This window comes from Trachypithecus francoisi, unplaced genomic scaffold (genome assembly GCF_009764315.1).
Source record: "Trachypithecus francoisi isolate TF-2019V2 unplaced genomic scaffold, Tfra_2.0 Lachesis_group19, whole genome shotgun sequence".
Lineage (NCBI taxonomy): Eukaryota > Metazoa > Chordata > Mammalia > Primates > Cercopithecidae > Trachypithecus > Trachypithecus francoisi.
Window position 1 is genome coordinate 31458483 of NW_022681464.1, and position 19348 is coordinate 31477830.

General features: G+C 39.5%; 1 protein-coding gene across 2 annotated transcripts in view; it reads right to left on the minus strand.

Moving 5' to 3' along the window:
• Positions 1-16123: 16123 nt before the first annotated feature.
• Positions 16124-19348, minus strand: part of IMPACT (impact RWD domain protein) — a 30810-nt gene continuing 27585 nt past the window's right edge. For both annotated transcript variants that reach the window (XM_033178092.1, XM_033178093.1), the window contains exon 11: positions 16124-18875. In XM_033178092.1, the coding sequence (XP_033033983.1) occupies positions 18807-18875 (69 nt within the window). In that variant the 3' untranslated portion in view covers positions 16124-18806. The remainder of the gene's footprint in view (positions 18876-19348) is intronic.

Below are 19348 nucleotides of genomic sequence, written 5' to 3' on the forward strand. Positions count from 1 at the left end.
AATGTAATCATTATATAGGTAATAAATCGGGCTCACACAAGGTTCATTTTTGTTGTTGTTGTTGTTGTTTGGAGATGGAGTCTTGCTCTGTTGCCCAGGCTGGAGGACACTGGTGTGATCTCGGCTCATTGCAACCTCTGTCTCCCAGCTTCAGGCGATTCTCCTGCCTCAGCCTCCCAAGTAACTGGGATTACAGGCACTCATCACCATGCCCAGCTAATTTTTCTATTTCTTGTAGAGACGGGGTTTCACCATGTTGACCAGGCTGGTCTTGAACTCATGACCTAAAGTGATCCACTCACCTCGGCCTCCCAAAGTGCTGGGATTATAGGCATGAGCCACCACACCTGGCCATTTTTAACACTCATGTAGATTCAGTTAAATATTCTCATCTGGCCATGATGGAGTAATAGGGGCTGAATTTCACGGTCCCATCTGAAACAGCCAAAAAATTAGACGATGGTTTTCAAGGCACTTGTCATTAACAAGGAAGGACAGTGATCCCTGAGGGAAGGCATGAGGCCTGCAGTTGCCCCAGCTTACCGCCTTGAGAGTTCCCAGGGCATGAGCAGAGAGGGGAAACCCAGGCAGAGCCCAGGAGACTCCCTGGAATGAGGAAATGGAGCTGAGAGTACAGGAGTACCAGAGAGGAGTCTGAACTGCAGAGCCGCACTGAGCAGAACTCCAGAGATCTGCAGAGGACCCCCTTCAAGTATTCACCAGAGTACTGATTAGCACAATGTGGAGGAATCGTTTTTAGGCAAGAAAAAGAACCACTCAAAAATATTACAGGCAATAGTACCCAATGCTCACAGAGGACTGGTTATAGTGCCTGCTCCCATTAGCCAAATGGAAAAAGTTCATAATTCATGGGATGTTGGGTAGTATACTCAGAAGGGTCTTGCCTCAGCAGTTAGGAATAATTAGCCCTATACTAAATATTTCTTGGGTTCTTCCTAGCAAATCTGAAAAGCAAAACCTGAAAGTTTGAAACTATTTCCAAGTAGCCTAATTGCAACCCTGAACACAGCTCAAGAATATTTATATAACATAAAAATATCCAGTACCCAACAATGTAAAACTTACAATGTCTTAAATCCAATTAAAAATTATCTGACATGCCAAGAAGAAGGCAAATGTAATCCATAACAAGGGGAAAAACATCAATCAATTGAAGTCAACTCAGAAATGACATAGATACCAGAATTAACAGACAAGAACATTAAAACAGTCAGAAGAAATATGGAAAAAGGAAAACGGAATATAGCTGTATTCCATGTTTTCAAAAAGATATGTAAAGATATAGAAGATTTTTAAATCAAACATCTAGAAATAAAAACTAGAATGTCTGGACTAAACATACATTGGAAAGGATTCATGGCAGAGATTGCAGAAGGTAAGATTAGTGAACTTAAACATGTAATGATATAATCCATCTACAACAAAACACAGAGATAAAAGATTTCTTTTTAATTAACAGTGTATCACTAAGCTAGAAGACAACTTCAAGTGACCTAATATATGTCTAATAAGAGTCCCAGAAGGAAAGGAGAAAGGAAAGGACAGAAAAAAATTTGAAGAATCAGTGGTTAAAACCTTTCAAAATGTGATGAGAACTATAAACCAAGAAGCTCAATGAATCCCACACACAAGAAACAGAAAGAAAACTACAGAAGGCATATCAAATAAAATTGCTCAAAACCAGTGTGAAAAAGAAAAGCTTAAGAACAGTAGGGGTTGAAGAGGACACATAACATACAAAATAAGAAAGGTATGGGTGTCAGCATGTTTCTCATCAGAAGCAACAGAAGCAGAAAAACAGTGGCTGCAATATCTCTCTAGTGTTGAAAGGAAAAAAAAACTCAACCTAGAATTCTATATTTAGCAAAAAAAAAAAAGTTTCAAAAACAAAGACAAAATAAAGGGTTTTTAGATATATGAGAGCTGAAATAATTCACCATCAGCAAACTTGCTCTACAAGAAATGTTAAAGGAAGTTCTTCAAGCAGAAGGAAAATGATGCCAAACGCAAAAATGACTCTATGAAAAGGAAGGAAAAGTAACAGAAATGTAGATTTTCTTGCTGGCCCTCTTAATAGAACATAAATTGCTACAGGGCAGAGAATGCACTTTGTTTCATTTTGTTTTGTTTCTTTTTTGTTTAAGTATGTGCATAAATCATAAATTGATAATTGATTAATGTTTACAAGTTGAGCTTAACCATGTAACCACCACCCACACCCTTTTCCAATTACTTAGCCCTCATGGGTAAGCATTATCTGGACATTTAAAAACATAAGTTAATTTTGCACATTTTTATTTTATAAATGTAATTGTACATTCAAAAATTATATAAAATATTTCTTCATATATATTCATTCTACATGATCCACATTTGGTTGATTAAATTATTTAAAAATCTTTACATTCTGCTCTATTATAATTTATTAATGCCATTTACTTGTAAATTGATTAAAATGAAGATAAAAAGTAATTAATTGTTGTATTAGTCCGTTTTCACACTGCTATAAAGACATACCCAAGACTGGATAATTTATAAAGAAAAGAAGTTTAACTGACCTCCAGTTTCGCATGGCAGGGAGGCCTCAGGAAACTACAGTCATGGTGGAAGGGGAAGCAGGCATGTCTTACACGGCAGCAGGCAAGAGAGAACATGTGAGCGTACAGTATGGGTATGGGAGAGCTGCTCCCATAATCCAATTACTTCCTTCCCTCGACACATGAGGATTACAATTCAAGATGAGATTTGGGTGGGGACATAGCCAAACCATATTAATTACATTTTCACTTTCTTAATAATTTCACTGGGGAAAAAACAACTATTCTTTCTCATGTGCCAATCATAACCTGAGCCAGAAGCTCCTTTACTGGATAATTCCAACTAATATGTATTCATTAGATATCCACTTCAAAAGCAAGACCAGAACCAGATTTTTTTTAAAGGCAAATACCTGAGTTCAGAACCTACATCTTTTTCAGTTTAAAATTCACTGCCAGAAAGACGCAGCTTCCCACAGGAGAAAGACTCTGAGGAAGCAAGGAGCAAACTGAGATTCTCCCAACCCCTCCCATTCCCCTACCTCAGACTTGAGAGAAACAGAATTTTGGAAAACCTCTTTTTTTTTTTTTTCTTTTTTGAGACACAGGCTCATTCTGTCACCCAGACTGGGGTACAGTGGCACAATCTCAGCTCACTGCAACCTCCACCTCCTGGGTTCAAGCGATTCTCCTGCCTCAGCCTCCTGAGTAGCTGGGATTACAGGTGTGTGTCACCACGCCCGGCTAATTTTTGTATTTTTTGGTAGAGACAGGGTTTCACCGTGTTGGCCAGGCTGGTCTCAAACTCCTGGCCTCAATTGATCTGCCCGCCTCAGCCTCTTAAAGTGTTGTGCTGGGATTACAGGTGTGAGCCACAATGCCCAGCCAATTTCTACCTTTTTAACAGATCTAAACTGAAGATTAGTTAGATCTTAGTAAAGTGAACTGATGGCACTCAGTTCACTGCTCACATAGGCAATGACATACAAAATAACATTGTATTCAATGGACTTATATTTATCACTTTCAAAGTCATGGGTTAATAGGAAATTGAAATGAATAACTAAAATACCTGTTTAAGAAGGTGGGCATAACAAAGAATCAAATGGCTAGTCTATAAGCCTGCAGCTTGTGTTTTGCAACTGAAGGTGAGGGGAACTAAAGGTGAAGTTCCATTAAGTAAATAATTATATCTGTTGGTGGAATTAGGGCGAAAGAGATAAAGAATGAAACAAGTATTTGCATACGATCTTCCCTACTTCACCTCTATTTTCCTTTTCAACAATGGATCTGGTAGTCCTTGCAACCAGGGCTACCATTAAGAATCCCAAAATCCATGTCAGGCATGGTGGCTCATGCCTATAATCCCAGCACTTTGTGAGGGCAAGGCAGGCGGATCGCGAGGTCAGATTGAGACCATCCTGGCTAACATGGTGAAACCCCATCTCTACTAAAAATACAAAATTAGCCAGGCATGGTGGCGTGCACCTGTAATCCCAGCTACTTGGGAGGCTGAGGCAGGAGAATCGCTTGAACCCGGGAGGCGGAGGTTGCAGTGAGCTGAGATCACGCTACTGCACTCCAGCCTGGGTGACATAGCGAGACTCCATCTCAAAAAAAAAAAAAAAAAGAATCCCAAAATCGTATAATATTCCAAAACAAGGTTATATATATATATTAATTTGAACCTAAATGCAAAAATTCCAAAGAGGTTGATGGCATGGATTATCTGTTCCCTGCACTTTGCCAGGATGGGGCTGACTATGCAAATGTTTTGTTGCTTCGTGGAAGGACAGTACCCTTTCTTCGTATGTATCCAGTGTGATCCCCTACTATTGGGAATGACCCCAAAAGGAAACCCTGGAATATCTCATTTTGCTACCAAAAATATGGGCTAGTCCAGTGACAACCAGAGGGACCTGCTTTAGGGGGAAAGGTTTGGATTTAAATTAACGATACAAGGAAGAAAGGTGAAATTGTTGCTGAGGGAAGGGTAGTTAATAAGTGGATATTACAAAAGGGAAAATCTAATGTAATTTTGGTGCCTTGAGAGACTCTCAGAGCAAAAGAATAATATTCTCTTTTAACTTCCACTCAGTGCCCCTTGCAGTATTCAGTTTTCCAAAACCTCTTTCTGAAGGATCAAGAAGTAAGCAGGACAGTAGCCAACTCAATGAATGTAACACACACTTCTGAGAGTGGTCTTCGTCCTCAAAATGGATGAGCAGATAGCAGCTCTGACTATAACTATCTGGAACAATACAAATATGGCTATGTCCTTTCGTTTCCATTTCACAGGATAGAGCTATGGTCGAAAACCTGAATTGGGAAAGCAAACTATGGAATATGTATCCAGTTGAATCTGGAAAACACTGATTACCACTAGTCTAAATGAACATTGTGCAGCCATTGATTGTGATAATGAAAGTTTAAAGAAGGTACTGGGATATGATGGAAGACGTTCATCTTCAGTGTGTCTCATCTGTCAAAACATTATGTACAAAAATAGCTCTTGTTCCTGTTATTGGGGGTGGAAAGCTATAAAGAGATGGAGGAACAATTGAGATACTTGGATCGCTGAGAAAGGAAAATAATTCAATCTAATTTGCAGGCTCAAGTACTGAGAATGAAAAATCAGGAATTCTATGTGGATGGGTATGGGAAGCATTATGGTATACCCAAACCAAAGTCCATTTAGAGGCCAGGCACAGTGGCTCACGCCTATAATCCCAGCACTTTGGGAGGCCGAGGCGGGTGGATCACTTGAGGTCTGGGGTTCGAGGCCAGCCTGGCCAACATAGTGAAAGCCAATCTCTACTGAAAATATAAAAATTAGCCAGGCTTGGTGGCACATGCCTGTAATCTCAACTACTCATGTGGCTGAGCCATGAGAATCACTTGAACCCGGGAGGTGGAGGTTGCAGTGAGCCAAGATCATGCCACTGCACTCCAGCCTGGGTTGCAGAGTGAGACTCCCTCTCAAAAACAAAACATCCATTTAGCAGTGAGTACCACTCATATGGCTTTAGTTTGAGGGAGTCAACATTGTAGGATCCAAGTTTATTTCCTAATTATAAGAAAGAAGTTAGTACTCAACATCAACAGTGGGTCTGGTGGATCAAACTGCACTGACCTGCTTAATATAAGGGAGACTTCTGAGAATTCAGAGCTAGGCTGAGAGGAATTCATGAAGAAGAATTCCCTTTCAACGAGGAAAGATATTTTGAAGAGGGGGGAAAAAAAAGACTTCTTGTATAAACGGAGAAACTGCAAGACATCCTCCTCCAGGAGGAAAGACAAAGATGGCAACGGAAATGACACAACGCTGATGGAACGGGTCTTGCATTAGAGTGCACAGTAAGACCATATGCCCAGACCAAGTGATGGGAATGGGCTTGCATGTCACACAGCTGGGTTACAAGGTATCTGCATTCAAATGGAGTCTGAGCTATCCCAGACCCAGTGGCCTGGGATTCTCACAGCAGAAGCACAGGGTACACACTTAGAGGAGGCTGATGTGTTTCCCAGTCTAAGACATTGGTAATTGGAGAATACAACATACTGAGGTGCTCCTTAACAACTTTAGTGCCGCACGTGATAGTGTAACTTGTGGGTATTGGACACATTTTAAATAGGACTAGACGACTTCCAATAGGGAATAAATAGGCCCTGTTGGGGACATGTCTCCTCCTGGGAAAACACTATCCATCAAACCATATGGCCAGAGAAATGGAATTTGTAAGAGGTTTGGAATCCTAAAATAACAGAGACATGGCCTCTAAGCTCCACTCCCATGAGAAAAGGCAGATTTGTTGGGAGAGACAAAATAATACGTCATTATGTCTGATTTATATTATGCCATGTATTAGAGTACGACAATATAGAAATCATAGGTAAATTTAATATTGTAGAGGCTAATAAAACTTATAATAATACCGAGGTGGTTGATCAAGTGTATTGTGACATTGAATTAAAACCCCCTCACAACACCATCACTATGGAATAAAATTGGCCTGAAGAAGATTTAGACTTGATGAATTATTTTTAGGACTCTCAATCACTCATAGACGCATACCTGAGAGAACAGACAGCTATAAGTCAGAGAGGCAAAAGAATTATAAAGTTAGTCCAAAATATGAGTAAGTTTGTTCCATTCTGTGCTAGTATTATTGAAGTGTTCAGTTGTCTAAATCCATACCAAACCCTTACTAGGTATCATAGATGTTTGGAATTACGTGCATTTGATTGTCCATGTGATTATGTGATGCTGTAATGCAAGTAATTGCTCTCAAACCAAGAGTTGTCACATTGTCTTAAAAAGGCCTTGAAGATTGATGGTGGGGGCAGTGAAATATGCTGCAAAGGCTCATTCCAGAAGGCTGAGTTGTTTTGCTAAAGTACCTGCAGACACTGACCCCTGGCCAAGACATGAAATGTACTGATTAATAACATCGGTTTGGAAATGGGTCTGAGGAGTTTTGGGCCAGTTTGTTCTAGCTTTTAGCATTGCTGACTGGTACCAGTGAGACTGATGATTTGCACTTGGTCTTCATGAGCCCCAAGAGGCTCTGTCATTAGGGCTGATGACATAGGAAGAATATGCCTATGTGACCAGAAAGGTACAAGAAACCCCAACTGAGGCTCCACTTTATGCTCCCTGGATTCAGGGTGTTTCATGTACGTCAGTGGTTCCCGGACCAACAGATGACATACATATGTGTGGCCCTTACAAGGAGAGGATACTGGAGGTCAGGCCTTGGTTCTTCAGACCCCTCTGCTGGTAAAGCAGCCTTTGGCTGAGACAAATTTCCTAACTTTAATGCTGGTGCTAATCTAATAGCCAACGCCATTTAGTAAGTCTCTAGGGAGTTCCAAATTTTACCACATTTTCCTGTCTTCTTCTGAGCCTTCCAAAGTGTTCCAACCTCTGACTGTTACCCAGTTCCAAAGTCGCTTCCACATTTTCAGTTATCTTTTCAGCAACGCCCCACTCTACTGGTAACAATTTACTGTATTAGTCCATTTTCACATTGCTGATAAAGACATACTCGAGACTGGGCAATTTACTAAAGAAAGATTTAATTGGACTTACAGTTCCACATGGCTGGGGAAGTCTCACAATGATGGTGGAAGGTAAGGAGGAGCAAGTCATGTCTTACACGGATGGCAGGAGGCAAAGAGAGAGAGAGCTTGTGCAGAGGAGCTCATCTTTTTAAAGCAGATGTCATGAGATCATCAGATCTCATTAGACTTATTCACTATCATGAGAACAGCACAGGAAAGACTTCCCTCCATGATTCGATCACCTCCCACCATGTTCCTCCCACAACACATGGGAATTCAAGATGAGATTTGGGTGGGGACACAGCCAAACTGTATCAGCCTCTCTTTAACAGTCTTGATTAAAAGGGCTTAATCATGACCTTTTGAACATTAAAGTCCATGATTATGTCGTATGACGAACTCCCCTAAGAAGATTACTGATAATAGACAGTTGATGGGGTTTCATTATATGTATTTACTTTTATTTACAGAATTTGAGGGCCAGGCATGATGACTCATGCCTATAATCCCAGCACTTTGGGAGTCTGAGTCGACAGGACTGCTTGAGCCCAGGAGTTCAAGACTAGCCTGGGAAACAAAAGGAGACCCCCATCTCGACAAAAATTTTTAAAATTAGCCAGGCTAATGGTAGTGCACACCTGTGGTCCCAGCTACTCAGGAGGCTGAAGCAGGAAGATTACTCACTGAACTCCGGACTAGGCAATAGACAGAGACCCGCTCTCTCAAAAAAAAAAAAAATAATAATAATAATAATACCATAAGTATTTTTAAATAATAGTTAGAAATATTAGGTGTGACAGAGAAGGAAGGTGGTGGGGGGCGCTGCCACACAAGTTAGAAAAATAGAAAAAGATTTGACACTTAGGCATAAGATTCAATACAGGTAAGTAGATTCAAATAGAGATCTAGAATTCTCTGCAGCTACACCAGTTCTATTTTCACACAAAATAAGAGAGAATGAAATCTGACCCACAATGATTCCTCATTATTCTTTTTCCTGAATGCTATTTACCTGGCAGCCAACTTCCGTAAAGAAAATTCCCCATAACCTAAGGCCGCAAGGCAAGATCTCCAGGGCTCTCTGGTTGCTTTCTTTTCCCACATGAAATGACAAAAAGTAGTGATTACCACACACAGTACAGAGAACCAACCCCTGATCACTTTCTGGGCTGCGTCACTCAGTACCCCTTCATAATCTTATCCACAATGATTGCAGTCATCATGTTTACTCTTGCACCTTATCTGACACTACAGACAGTCAGCAATGTATTTATCAGCCTTAGTTTCCTTCCCTCTTCACAGCAAATGCTCTCTAGAGCCTCTGGTTTTAGATGCTGAAATTATAAAATGACATAAAACAACTGCTGTGCTGCTTTTGTAACAGCAAAAGCAACTTTGAAAGTTGACCAGGCCCGGCATGGTGGCTCACGCCTGTAATCCCAGCACTTTGGGAGGCCGAGGGAGGCGGATCACAAAGTCAGGAGTTCCAGACCAGCCTGGCCAACATGGTAATTTTGTAAAAATACAAAAATTAGCTGGGTGTGGTGGCGGGCGCATGTAGTCCCAGTTACTTAGGTGGCTGAGGCAGGAGAATTGCTTGAACCCGGGAGGCGGAGGTTGCAGTGGACTGAGACTGCGCCATTGCACTCCAGCCTGGGTGAGACAGCAAGGCTCTGTCTCAAAAAAAAAAAAAAGAAAGTTGACTAAGCATAAACACTGGCTATTTTTGAAAAAAAACTTTGTAATTGTGGAAGAAGGTAAAAAAAAAAAAATCCTAGGGCCCCTTGTTAGTAAATTATTGAGTGAGGCAAAGAACAGTGATGGTTGAGGAGAGTGGCAAATGAGTTCCCCTCACTCAGGTTTCCTTAGAAAGATTAGAAATAATTTTCATGCTATCAGAAAAAATCGTAAAAACCCAATTTTAAGTCATGGCTGTCTATATATGTGTGTATTTTATAACATAATTTTTTTTGAGACAGAGTCTTGCTCTGTCACCAGGCTGGAATTCAGTGGTGTGATCTTGGCTCACTGCAACCTCTACCTCTGGGTTTCAAGAAATTCTCATGCCTCAGCCTCCCAAGTAGCTGGGATTACAGGCATGCATCACCACGCCCAGCTAATTTTTGTACTTTCTTAGTAGAGACAGGATTTCACCATGTTGGCCAGGCTGGTCTCAAACTCCTGGGCTCAAGTGATCCACCTGCCTTGACCTCCCTATTACGTTTTGGTTTGTTTGGTTGGTTGGTTTTTTTTTTTTTGAGACAGAATCTTACTCTGTTGCCCAGATTGGATTGCAGTGGAGCAATCTGGGCCCACTGCAACCTCCACCTCCCGGGTTCAAGGGATTCTCCCACCTCAGTTTCCCAAGTAGGTGTGATTACGGGTGCCTGCCACCTCACCTGGCTAATTTTTTTGTATTTTTAGTAGAGACGGGTTTCACCATGTTGGCCAGGCTGGTCTTAAACTCCTGACCTCAAGTGATCTGTCCACCTCAGCCTCCCAAAGTGCTGGGATTACAGGTGTGAGCCACTGTGCCCAGCCCTTAAAACACACATTTTTAAAAACTGCAAGTACTATCCTGTACATAAGTCTTCCAGCTGTATAAATGCAGTATTTGTATATATATACATATATTCACGAGTATATGTGCATATATATATACACACACACACACTGCATTTATATATATATATAAAACAGATGTCCATAAGGATTTTGAAAAAATTGTTAAAACCTATAATGACCAGCAGTGGTGGCTCATACCTGTAGTTCCCAGCAGAGAACTTTGGGGAGGCAGAGGTATGTGGATAGCTTGAGCCAGGAGTCCAAGACCAGCCTGGGCAACATAGCAAAACACCGTCTCTACAAAAAAAATACAAACAGTAGCCCCCCAGTAATATATGCAGCTATAAATGCATGTACTTGTCTCTTGTTTTCAAAATATTGAAATAAAACCAGAGTAACTTCCCAACATGATTTTTTAAAATAAATTCATTAGAATGTGAATTTAATCATTTTTTTCTATTACATGTGAAATTATAAAACTAAATGTTTATATAAGCTGTTTTAGATGATTTCAACAAGGAAACTCCTCAGAAATCCATGTTTCAAATATCAAATATATAATTTCAGTATGCTTTTCAATATGTTTTGGGGATTGATTTATAATTTAATTAAAAAGGCATTTTATGGGATGCATGCTGCAAATTATTCTGGAACATATGACACAAGAAGTTTCACATCTATGTTTTATAGAACCATTGTCCAAGATGGTGACAATCAAATATATCTTTGAGTTTTTTTTTTTCTTTTTTTTTTGAGACGGAGTCTCGCTCTGTCGCCCAGGCTGGAGTGCAGTGGCGGATCTCAGCTCACTGCAAGCTCCGCCTCCCGGGTTCACGCCATTCTCCTGCCTCAGCCTCCGAGTAGCTGGGACTACAGGCGCCCGCCACCTCGCCCGGCTAGTTTTTTGTATTTTTTAGTAGAGACGGGGTTTCACCGTGTTAGCCAGGGTGGTCTCGATCTCCTGACCTCGTGATCCGCCTGTCTCGGCCTCCCAAAGTGCTGGGATTACAGGCTTGAGCCACCGCGCCCGGCTATCTTTGAGTTTTAACTTTTCACATATAATTCAAATACAATGAAATTCACTCTTTTAAAGTGTACAATTCAGCAGTTTTTAGTATATTCATGTATAAGTTTTTATGTGATCATGTTTTCCTAACTATATACTGAAAAGTGGAATTGCTGGGTCAAATGGCAATTGTATGTTTAACTTTTTGAGGAATGCCACACTGTTTTCTGAAGCAGCTGCAGTGTTTTATTCTCACATAAAAGGCAACGTTACAAGGATTCCAATTTCTTCACATCCCTGCTAACATTGGTTATTTTGTTTATTGTTATGATTACAATACCCATGCTAGTGGGTGTGAAGTGGTATCTCACCATGGTTTTGATTTGGATTTCCCTAATAACTAACTTTTCATGAGTTTATTGGCTATGAAATAGGAGCACCAAGAAACCCCCATATATTAAAGCAAGAAAGTTTGACAGATACATTTATGAACGAGTTATTACAACATAGATCTATACCAATGGCTCACCCTGTTATCCAATCTATTGCCAGATTCTAATTTTGCCTCCTAAACATTTTTTAAATCTATCAACATATTTTCAACTCCATTGCCATTATCCTAGTCTAAACTAGGATAATGTTGCTATAACATTCACACATAAGTTTTTATGTAGACATGCTTTCAATTCTCTTGACTATATAATGAAGAGTGGAATTGCTGTATTTCTGCAATAGCCTCTTATCCACTTTTGTTACTTTTCAATCCATTCTCTACCTAGCAGCCAGAGATAACTTTCTAAAATACAAATCTGATTGTGTCACTCTTCTGTGAGGTCACAGTGAGCAGACATTGTACCACTGCACTCCAGCCTGGGTGACAGAGTGAGACTGTCTCAAAATAAAAGAAATTGAGTAGCTGTGACAAACCATACAGCTCACAAAGCCAAAAATATTTATATCTGGATGTTTACAGAAAACATTTGTCAATCCCTGGTTTATGCTTCTTGACTACATCCAGAGTGCTGTCTTGTTTCTCCCTAAGTAGTCTCTCAGTACCAACCCATGGCCTGCTTAGATATGTGTGCTAAGTCTTATATCCTCAATAACTTCCCAGTCCTACAGGATGCTTTGTTCTGTCCTGCTGTCTGCCTAGCAGGACAATAGGAAAGACAAATGCAAAGATGACATTTGCAAACAAGGGTCATCAATGACAGCCACCTAATTCCTTCATAAGCTTTGCACAACTTGGTACAGAAGAGAGGTAACTTGCCCAAGCTTGCAAGGCTAGTAAAAAGCAGACACAAGATTCAAATCCAAGTCAGATTTCAGAGACCTGGCTCTTAAATATTATACTATATTGTCTCCCTACAGGAGGCTATGAACTTGGTAACCCCAATGTCAACTTAGAATTCTAGGTACTGGCTGGGCGTGATGGCTCACGCCTGTAATCCCAGCACTTTGGGAGGCCGAGGAAGGTAGATCACCTGAGGTCAGGAGTTTGAGACCAGCCTGGCCAGCATGATGAATCCCCGTCTCTACTAAAAATGCAAAAATTAGCCGGGCATGGTGGCATGCCGCTGTAATCCCAGCTACTTGGGAGGTTGAGGTGGGAGAATTTTTGAATCCAGTAGGCAGACGCTACAGTGAGCCAAGATGGTGCCACTGCACTCCAGCCTGGGCGACAGGGTGAGACCCCGTCTTAAAAAAGAATTCTAGGTACTGTTAAAATCCTCAGAAATAGCTTATCTCAAATACAAGGTATGACTTTATCAAATCCTTATCATATACTAAGCACCACATCATATACTTAATCCCCATAACTAACCTAGACAGGGAGGAATTATAACCCACATTTTTACAAATAAGAAAATTAAGGGCAGGCTGGGCATGGTGGCTCACGCCTGTAATCCCAGCACTTTGGGAGGCCAAGATGGGTAGATCACCTGAGGTCAAGAGTTTGAGACCAGCCCGACCAACAAGATGAAACCCATCTCTACTAAAAACACAAAAATTAGCTGGGTGTGGTGGCAGGCGCCTGTAGTCCCAGCTACTCAAGAATTGCTTGAACCTGGGAGGCAGAGGTTGCAGTGAGCCGAAATTGTGCTACTGCACTCCAGCCTGGGCAACAGAGAGACTCCATCTCAAAAAAAAAAAAAAAAGGAAATTAAGGGCAAAAAGAAAGCTGAACTTCCCTGATAAATCCACAGACAAGTATACCAGTGGGATGGTGATAAAGTGTTGAAATTTACAGACTAGGTCCTAAGACATGCAAAACTGTAACCTTCTCTGTCTGTATTTGAACCAAACTTGATAACAAACACTCATCTTTCTATTGCTGGGAGAAAAAATGTTAGTTTCAGATTACTCAGTCACTTCAGGTACAAAATGTAACCAATATATTCAATTTTATTAGTCATCAGGGAAATACAAATTAAAACCACAAAGTGATGCCATTAGACACCACACAGCATGACGAAAATGAAAATGGTAATGCCAAATGTACATGTGTGGCAACTAGAACTCTCATTCATTTACTGGCAGACGTGTAAACTGGTATAATGATTTTGGAAAACTGCTTGGCAGAATGAGGGATGTCCTGGAGCTGGCTTGTACTAGCTCACAGAAGCAACTGTTAAATTTTTAGCTATTTTGTAAGCCAACTGAATTCACTTTGGCAGCTTGAAACTGGAGAGAATGGGAGTATTTATACATGGAAACTTGTCAAACATTACAAATCAGCACCTAGCCCAGCACACACCTGGGCAGAATATACCAAATCTCCACATATACATATCCTAATGCCCAGCAAATTCATTCTTGGGTATAAACCCTATAGAAATGTGTACATATGTTCACCAACAGCCATGTACAGAAATGTTGATAGCAGCACTAATTGTAATAGCTTCAAACTGGAAACCCAAATATCCATAAATAGAATTGGTAACTAAATTGTCACATTCATTTGATGGAATACCATGCAGTGATAAGAATGAAAGAATTAGGCCACACACAGGCTGGTGTCACACTTGTAATCCCAGTGCTCTGGCAGGCTGAGGTAGGACTGCCTGAGCTCAGGAGTTTGGGGCTAAAGTAAGCTATGATTGTGCCACTGCACTCCGGCCTGGGTGACAGGGTGACTCTCCAACTCTTAAAAAAAACAAAAAACGAATGAAAGAACTTTTGCTACACACAACCCAGATGAGTTTCACAAACAAAATGTTAGAAAAGGAGTCAAAACAAGGGTACTATATAATTCCACTTACTTAACAGGCGAAACAGACCAAAGTCATCTCTGGTATCAGAAATTAGGGAAGTGGTTACTTGGCAGGGAGGAGAGCAGATAATGACCAGTAGAGACACAAGGGGATTGTGAGGTGTTGGTGTTGTCCTTTGTCAATCTACGTGCTGACTACATAGTTGTGTTTACTTTGTGAATATTTATCAGTAAAAAGTTCAATCTGGCCAGGCATGGTGGCTCACGCCTGTAATCCCAGCACTTTGGAAGGCCAAGACAGGCAAATCACTTGAGCTCAGGAGATAAGAGACCAGCCTGGGCAACACAGTAAAACCCCATCTCTACAAAACACAGAAAAATTCGCCTGGTGTGGTAGCGTGCACCTGTAGTCCCAGTTACTCGGGATGTTGAGGTGGGAGGATCGCTTGAGCCAGGGACATCAAGGCTGCAGTGAGACATGATCAGGCCACCGCACTCTAGCCTGGGCAACAGAGCAAGACCCTGTCTCAAAAAAAAAAAGTTCAATTTAAAAAAACTAGTCACTTCCATAACTGGACATCCATAAGCAAAAAACAAAACAAAACAAAAAAAACTTTGACTTTAATCTCACACCTTATGTAAAAACTGAAATGGAAAATAGATCTAAATGAAAAACATAAAATGATATAACTTTAAAAACAGAAGAAAATCTAGACCTAAGGTTAGGAAAAGTCCTTAGACGTTGGATCAAAAAGAATGATCCAAAAAAGAGGAAAAAAAAGATAATTAGATCACATCAAAATTAACAACTTTACTCTGCAAAATACACTAAGAGAATGAAAAGACAAGCCACACACTGGGAGAAAATATTTGGAAATCATTTATCTGACAAAGGAATTGTAATCAAACTATACTTCCTGGTTTTGAAATTTTACTCTAGTTATGTTACTGTTAGGGGAGGCTCAGTGATGGGTACACAGGACCTACTATTTTTATAACTTCTTGTGAGGCTACAATTATTTCAAGGCAAAAGGTTATTATTATTATTATTATTTTTTTGAGATGGAGTTTCACTCTTGTTGCCAGGCTGGAAATGGCATGATCTTGGCTCACTGCAACCTCCGCCTCCCGGGTTCAAGTGATTCTCCTGCCTCAGCCCCCCTGGAGTAGCTGGGATTACAGGTGTCCAACACCACATCCAGCTAATTTTTTTTGTATTTTTAGTAGAGACAGGTTTGACCGTGTTGGTCAGCCTGGTCTCAACCTCCTGACCTCAAGTGATCAGCCTGCCTCAGCCACCCAAAGTGCTGGGATTACAGGCGTCAGACACTGCCTGGCCAAAAAGGTTATTTTTTTAGAAAGAATCTTGGGAGTTATCAAGCAAACTGCCTATTTTTTTCCATCTTTGGCTAGTATTAAGTATATTCCAACACAGTATTAATGGAGCAATCACTGATAACACTTTCCTGGAGGACAATCTGACTCAACTAATCAAAAGCTATTAGAATGTACAAACCTTGACCAAGAAATTCCGTATCTAGGAGCTTTTCCTAAAGAAATAATAAAAGATAACAAAAATCTGCAAATGATGTAGGTTTTCACAGTTGTTTATAGCAGTGAAAAGTTGAAAAAAACTTAAAAATTGGAAATAAGTGGAGGACTAGTTAGTATAATACGAAATACTGAGAAGACAGAATACAATGCAGCCATAAGAAATGTAAGCCATAGAAGAATATTTATTGACATGGAAAATGTTAACAATATACTTCTATATGAAATATGTAGGCTACAAAACAGTATATACAGTTTAATACCATTTTTATGGAAAGAAAATAGCTATATAAAATCATGCATAAGAAAAAAATAATGTAAGGATGTACATATCAAACATTAATAATAATGCCTATCTCTGGATAGTGGAATCAGAGGTGATTATGTAATTTTCCCCCAAAATTTTCCTGTCCTCCAAACAGTATAAGCTTCATGCTATTATTTCTTGGTTGTAATTAGTGTGATATAATTCTTTTAGAAAGGCTCTGTTTCATCATATATACCTCAAAGCATACTTTTGATGCAGTTTCTGCAATTCCCATCTAAAAAGTAGTTAATACTTGCTTTTATATTCTGGCATACGGAGACTATTTGTAATTAATACACTATAAAATATGTCAAAGCAGCCAGGCATGGTGGCTCACACCTATAATTCCAACACCTTGGCAGGAAGATCGCTTGAGGCCAGGAGTTCAAGACAAGCCTGGGCAACATAGTAAGACCCTATCTTTACAAAAAATTTTAAAAATTAGCCAGGTATGGTAGCACATGCCTGTAATCCCAGCTACTTGAAAGGCTGGAAGGTCAAGGCTGCAGTGAGCCATGATCATGCCACTGTACTCCAGCCTCAGATCTAGACAGAGCAAGATTTCATCTCTAAAAAAAATTTTTAAATAAAGCAAAATATGCCATAGCATAGATCTCATTGTAGAAAACTATTATACGAAGAACTGAAAAATCTCCTAATCAAGACAAAAATTTTAAATAGAGGAAAAAAATCCTATCTATCATTAATTCAAGTTTCCATTAAGAGTAGAGTGTGAAATAGCTCTGAGTTCAGAACTGAAGAATTTTGCATCTCTCCTTCTTACCAGTCAATTGACTTTAGGTAAAGAATACTAGAGCTTTTTAGTTAGTAAAATATAGTTAACAATTCTGTATAAAGGAGCAAAAATAACTTTCTCATTGTTTTCTATCTCCCTTCATAGGTCTGACATGTTGAAATTGTGAAATTGTTTAATGTTAATAGTTTTTAACTTCTTTAATTACGTAAAATAAATAACTTTTTAAAGTATTTTAACAGTTAAAACACAAAACACACTTTTCATGGAACCTGAGGTTTAAGTGCTCCAAACACAAAAAGGTCATTCTCTGATGACTCCTGATAACATACAACATAAAATATAGTTATAACAAATATAATTTAGAATTTATATATCAGAATCCATCAGGTGTAAAGTTATTTACTATAACCTTACTAAAAATACCAACAGTAAGGATGTTGAATCTTTTAAAGGTAAAACATCAGAGAAAAGAGAAAAAGACCTGTTTGTCCAATGCTCTGTGCTTTCCCTGCTCTAGCACCATCCCAAAGTTGTCTCCTAACTTCTGTTCCCTCCCTGGGAAGGGAAGTCCAGGCAAATCTGTGATCAGTTAATAACTTTTAACAACTGTTCGCCATTACCTCTGAAAGCAAGCAGTTAATCACTTATTGTCATATCTCAAAGGTAAATTTCATTGTCTAAATGCCTAGAGGTAACCGGAAGATGAACAAAACATAAAGGTTTGATGAATAGAGGGAAAAAAATGGGTGGGAGGGTTGTTTCTGTTTTTCCAATGAAAAGGTTTGCTCCTTCTCTCTGCAAAATCTTGGAACTGAGAAAGCTGTCTGGAGCGCACATGGGAAGCATGCATCAAATTGATGTAACTACACAACACACTCTGCCCTACACCAGGGTCATTCTGCCACCTCTATCCCACTCTACAAATGTCCCATTCACCACAGCCTAGCTTCTATCACAGTTCTAATTCCTCAGTGAAGATCACAAGAAAGGTACTCCCAGGTTGTTATAAGAAATGAGAATGTTACACCAACACATTTCTGGGGTGGAAGGAGACTAAGGACACTCCACAGTTATTGCTTACATTACAATTAAACAAAAAAAGCAGAGACTAGAAAATCACTTTCTGAAATTTCACAATCACCAATTTGCAACAGAAATTGAGGCATAATATTTATGCTAACAAATATGTTGGATGAATTATCACCTCAGCACATAACTGCAGATGGATACTCCTGAATTTTCACTTAATCCATTACTCAATGATGAACACTATAAAATGAAAGATGACATACTTACGAACTAAAATCACAAGAAGAAACTCTCCAAGATCAATCATAAATGAGCTCCTATTCCAGTAAGCCATAAAGAGCAGTAAAAGGCAATATTCATTTAACAGTACAAGAATCTCGATGACAAGAAATCAGGTATTTATATTCCCCTAGAGACGCTTCTTCTCCACCTAACAAAGGCACTTGACATGCACTGAAATGGACAGTTAATTCACGTACTGCCCTGGGCAACTGTTACCTTCCTAAAATTAGATGAAGTGGTGATTAAGTTCAAATTAGTTCTCCCAAATAAGCCTGAAACACACATGAATAAGATCATAAGTTCTCTATTTTTGGCAGATGATATAACCAAAGAAGAAAAGCTAATGTTGGTATCCATGCTGAATTGGCTGACTTGAGCAGTCAAGGATACTCTCTCTGCACAATATATTTCTTGATGACTACGGAATGTATATATAATTATAGGCAAATTAACCTTTCCTATAGTTTCAGGTATTAATGTTCATTCTTCTTCTTGTCTTTTCTTACTTTTTTGTTCTTTCCCAAAGACTTAGATGACTCCTCCTGAAAAAGACACAAATCAGTGCAGCATCTCTCCATTTACATAAAGACTAAAACTTAAATCTAATCACTTAGAAAATATTTATATATATACATTCTACATATATTCATACATATATGTATGTATATATGTTATAGTGAGGGTACAATCACTTTCATATGTGTCATTTCTGTTTTGCAGGGTACTTTCACTTATAGGCTAATTTTAAACAATCAAGAATAATCAAGGAAACCTTATTTATCTAGTAGATTTATGTTTGAATAATTTCAATATTATTTCATCTATTGTCCCACTTTCCCAAGGCAGTAAAATTTAAATAAGACAGATATGAACATAACTAAAATATGAAACAAAATAAACTCAAAGTATAAAGGAAGAGGGCCAGGCACGGTGGCTCATGCCTGTAATCCCAGCACGTTGGAAGGCTGAGATGGGCGGATCACGAGGTCGGGAGATCGAGACCATCCTGGCTAAC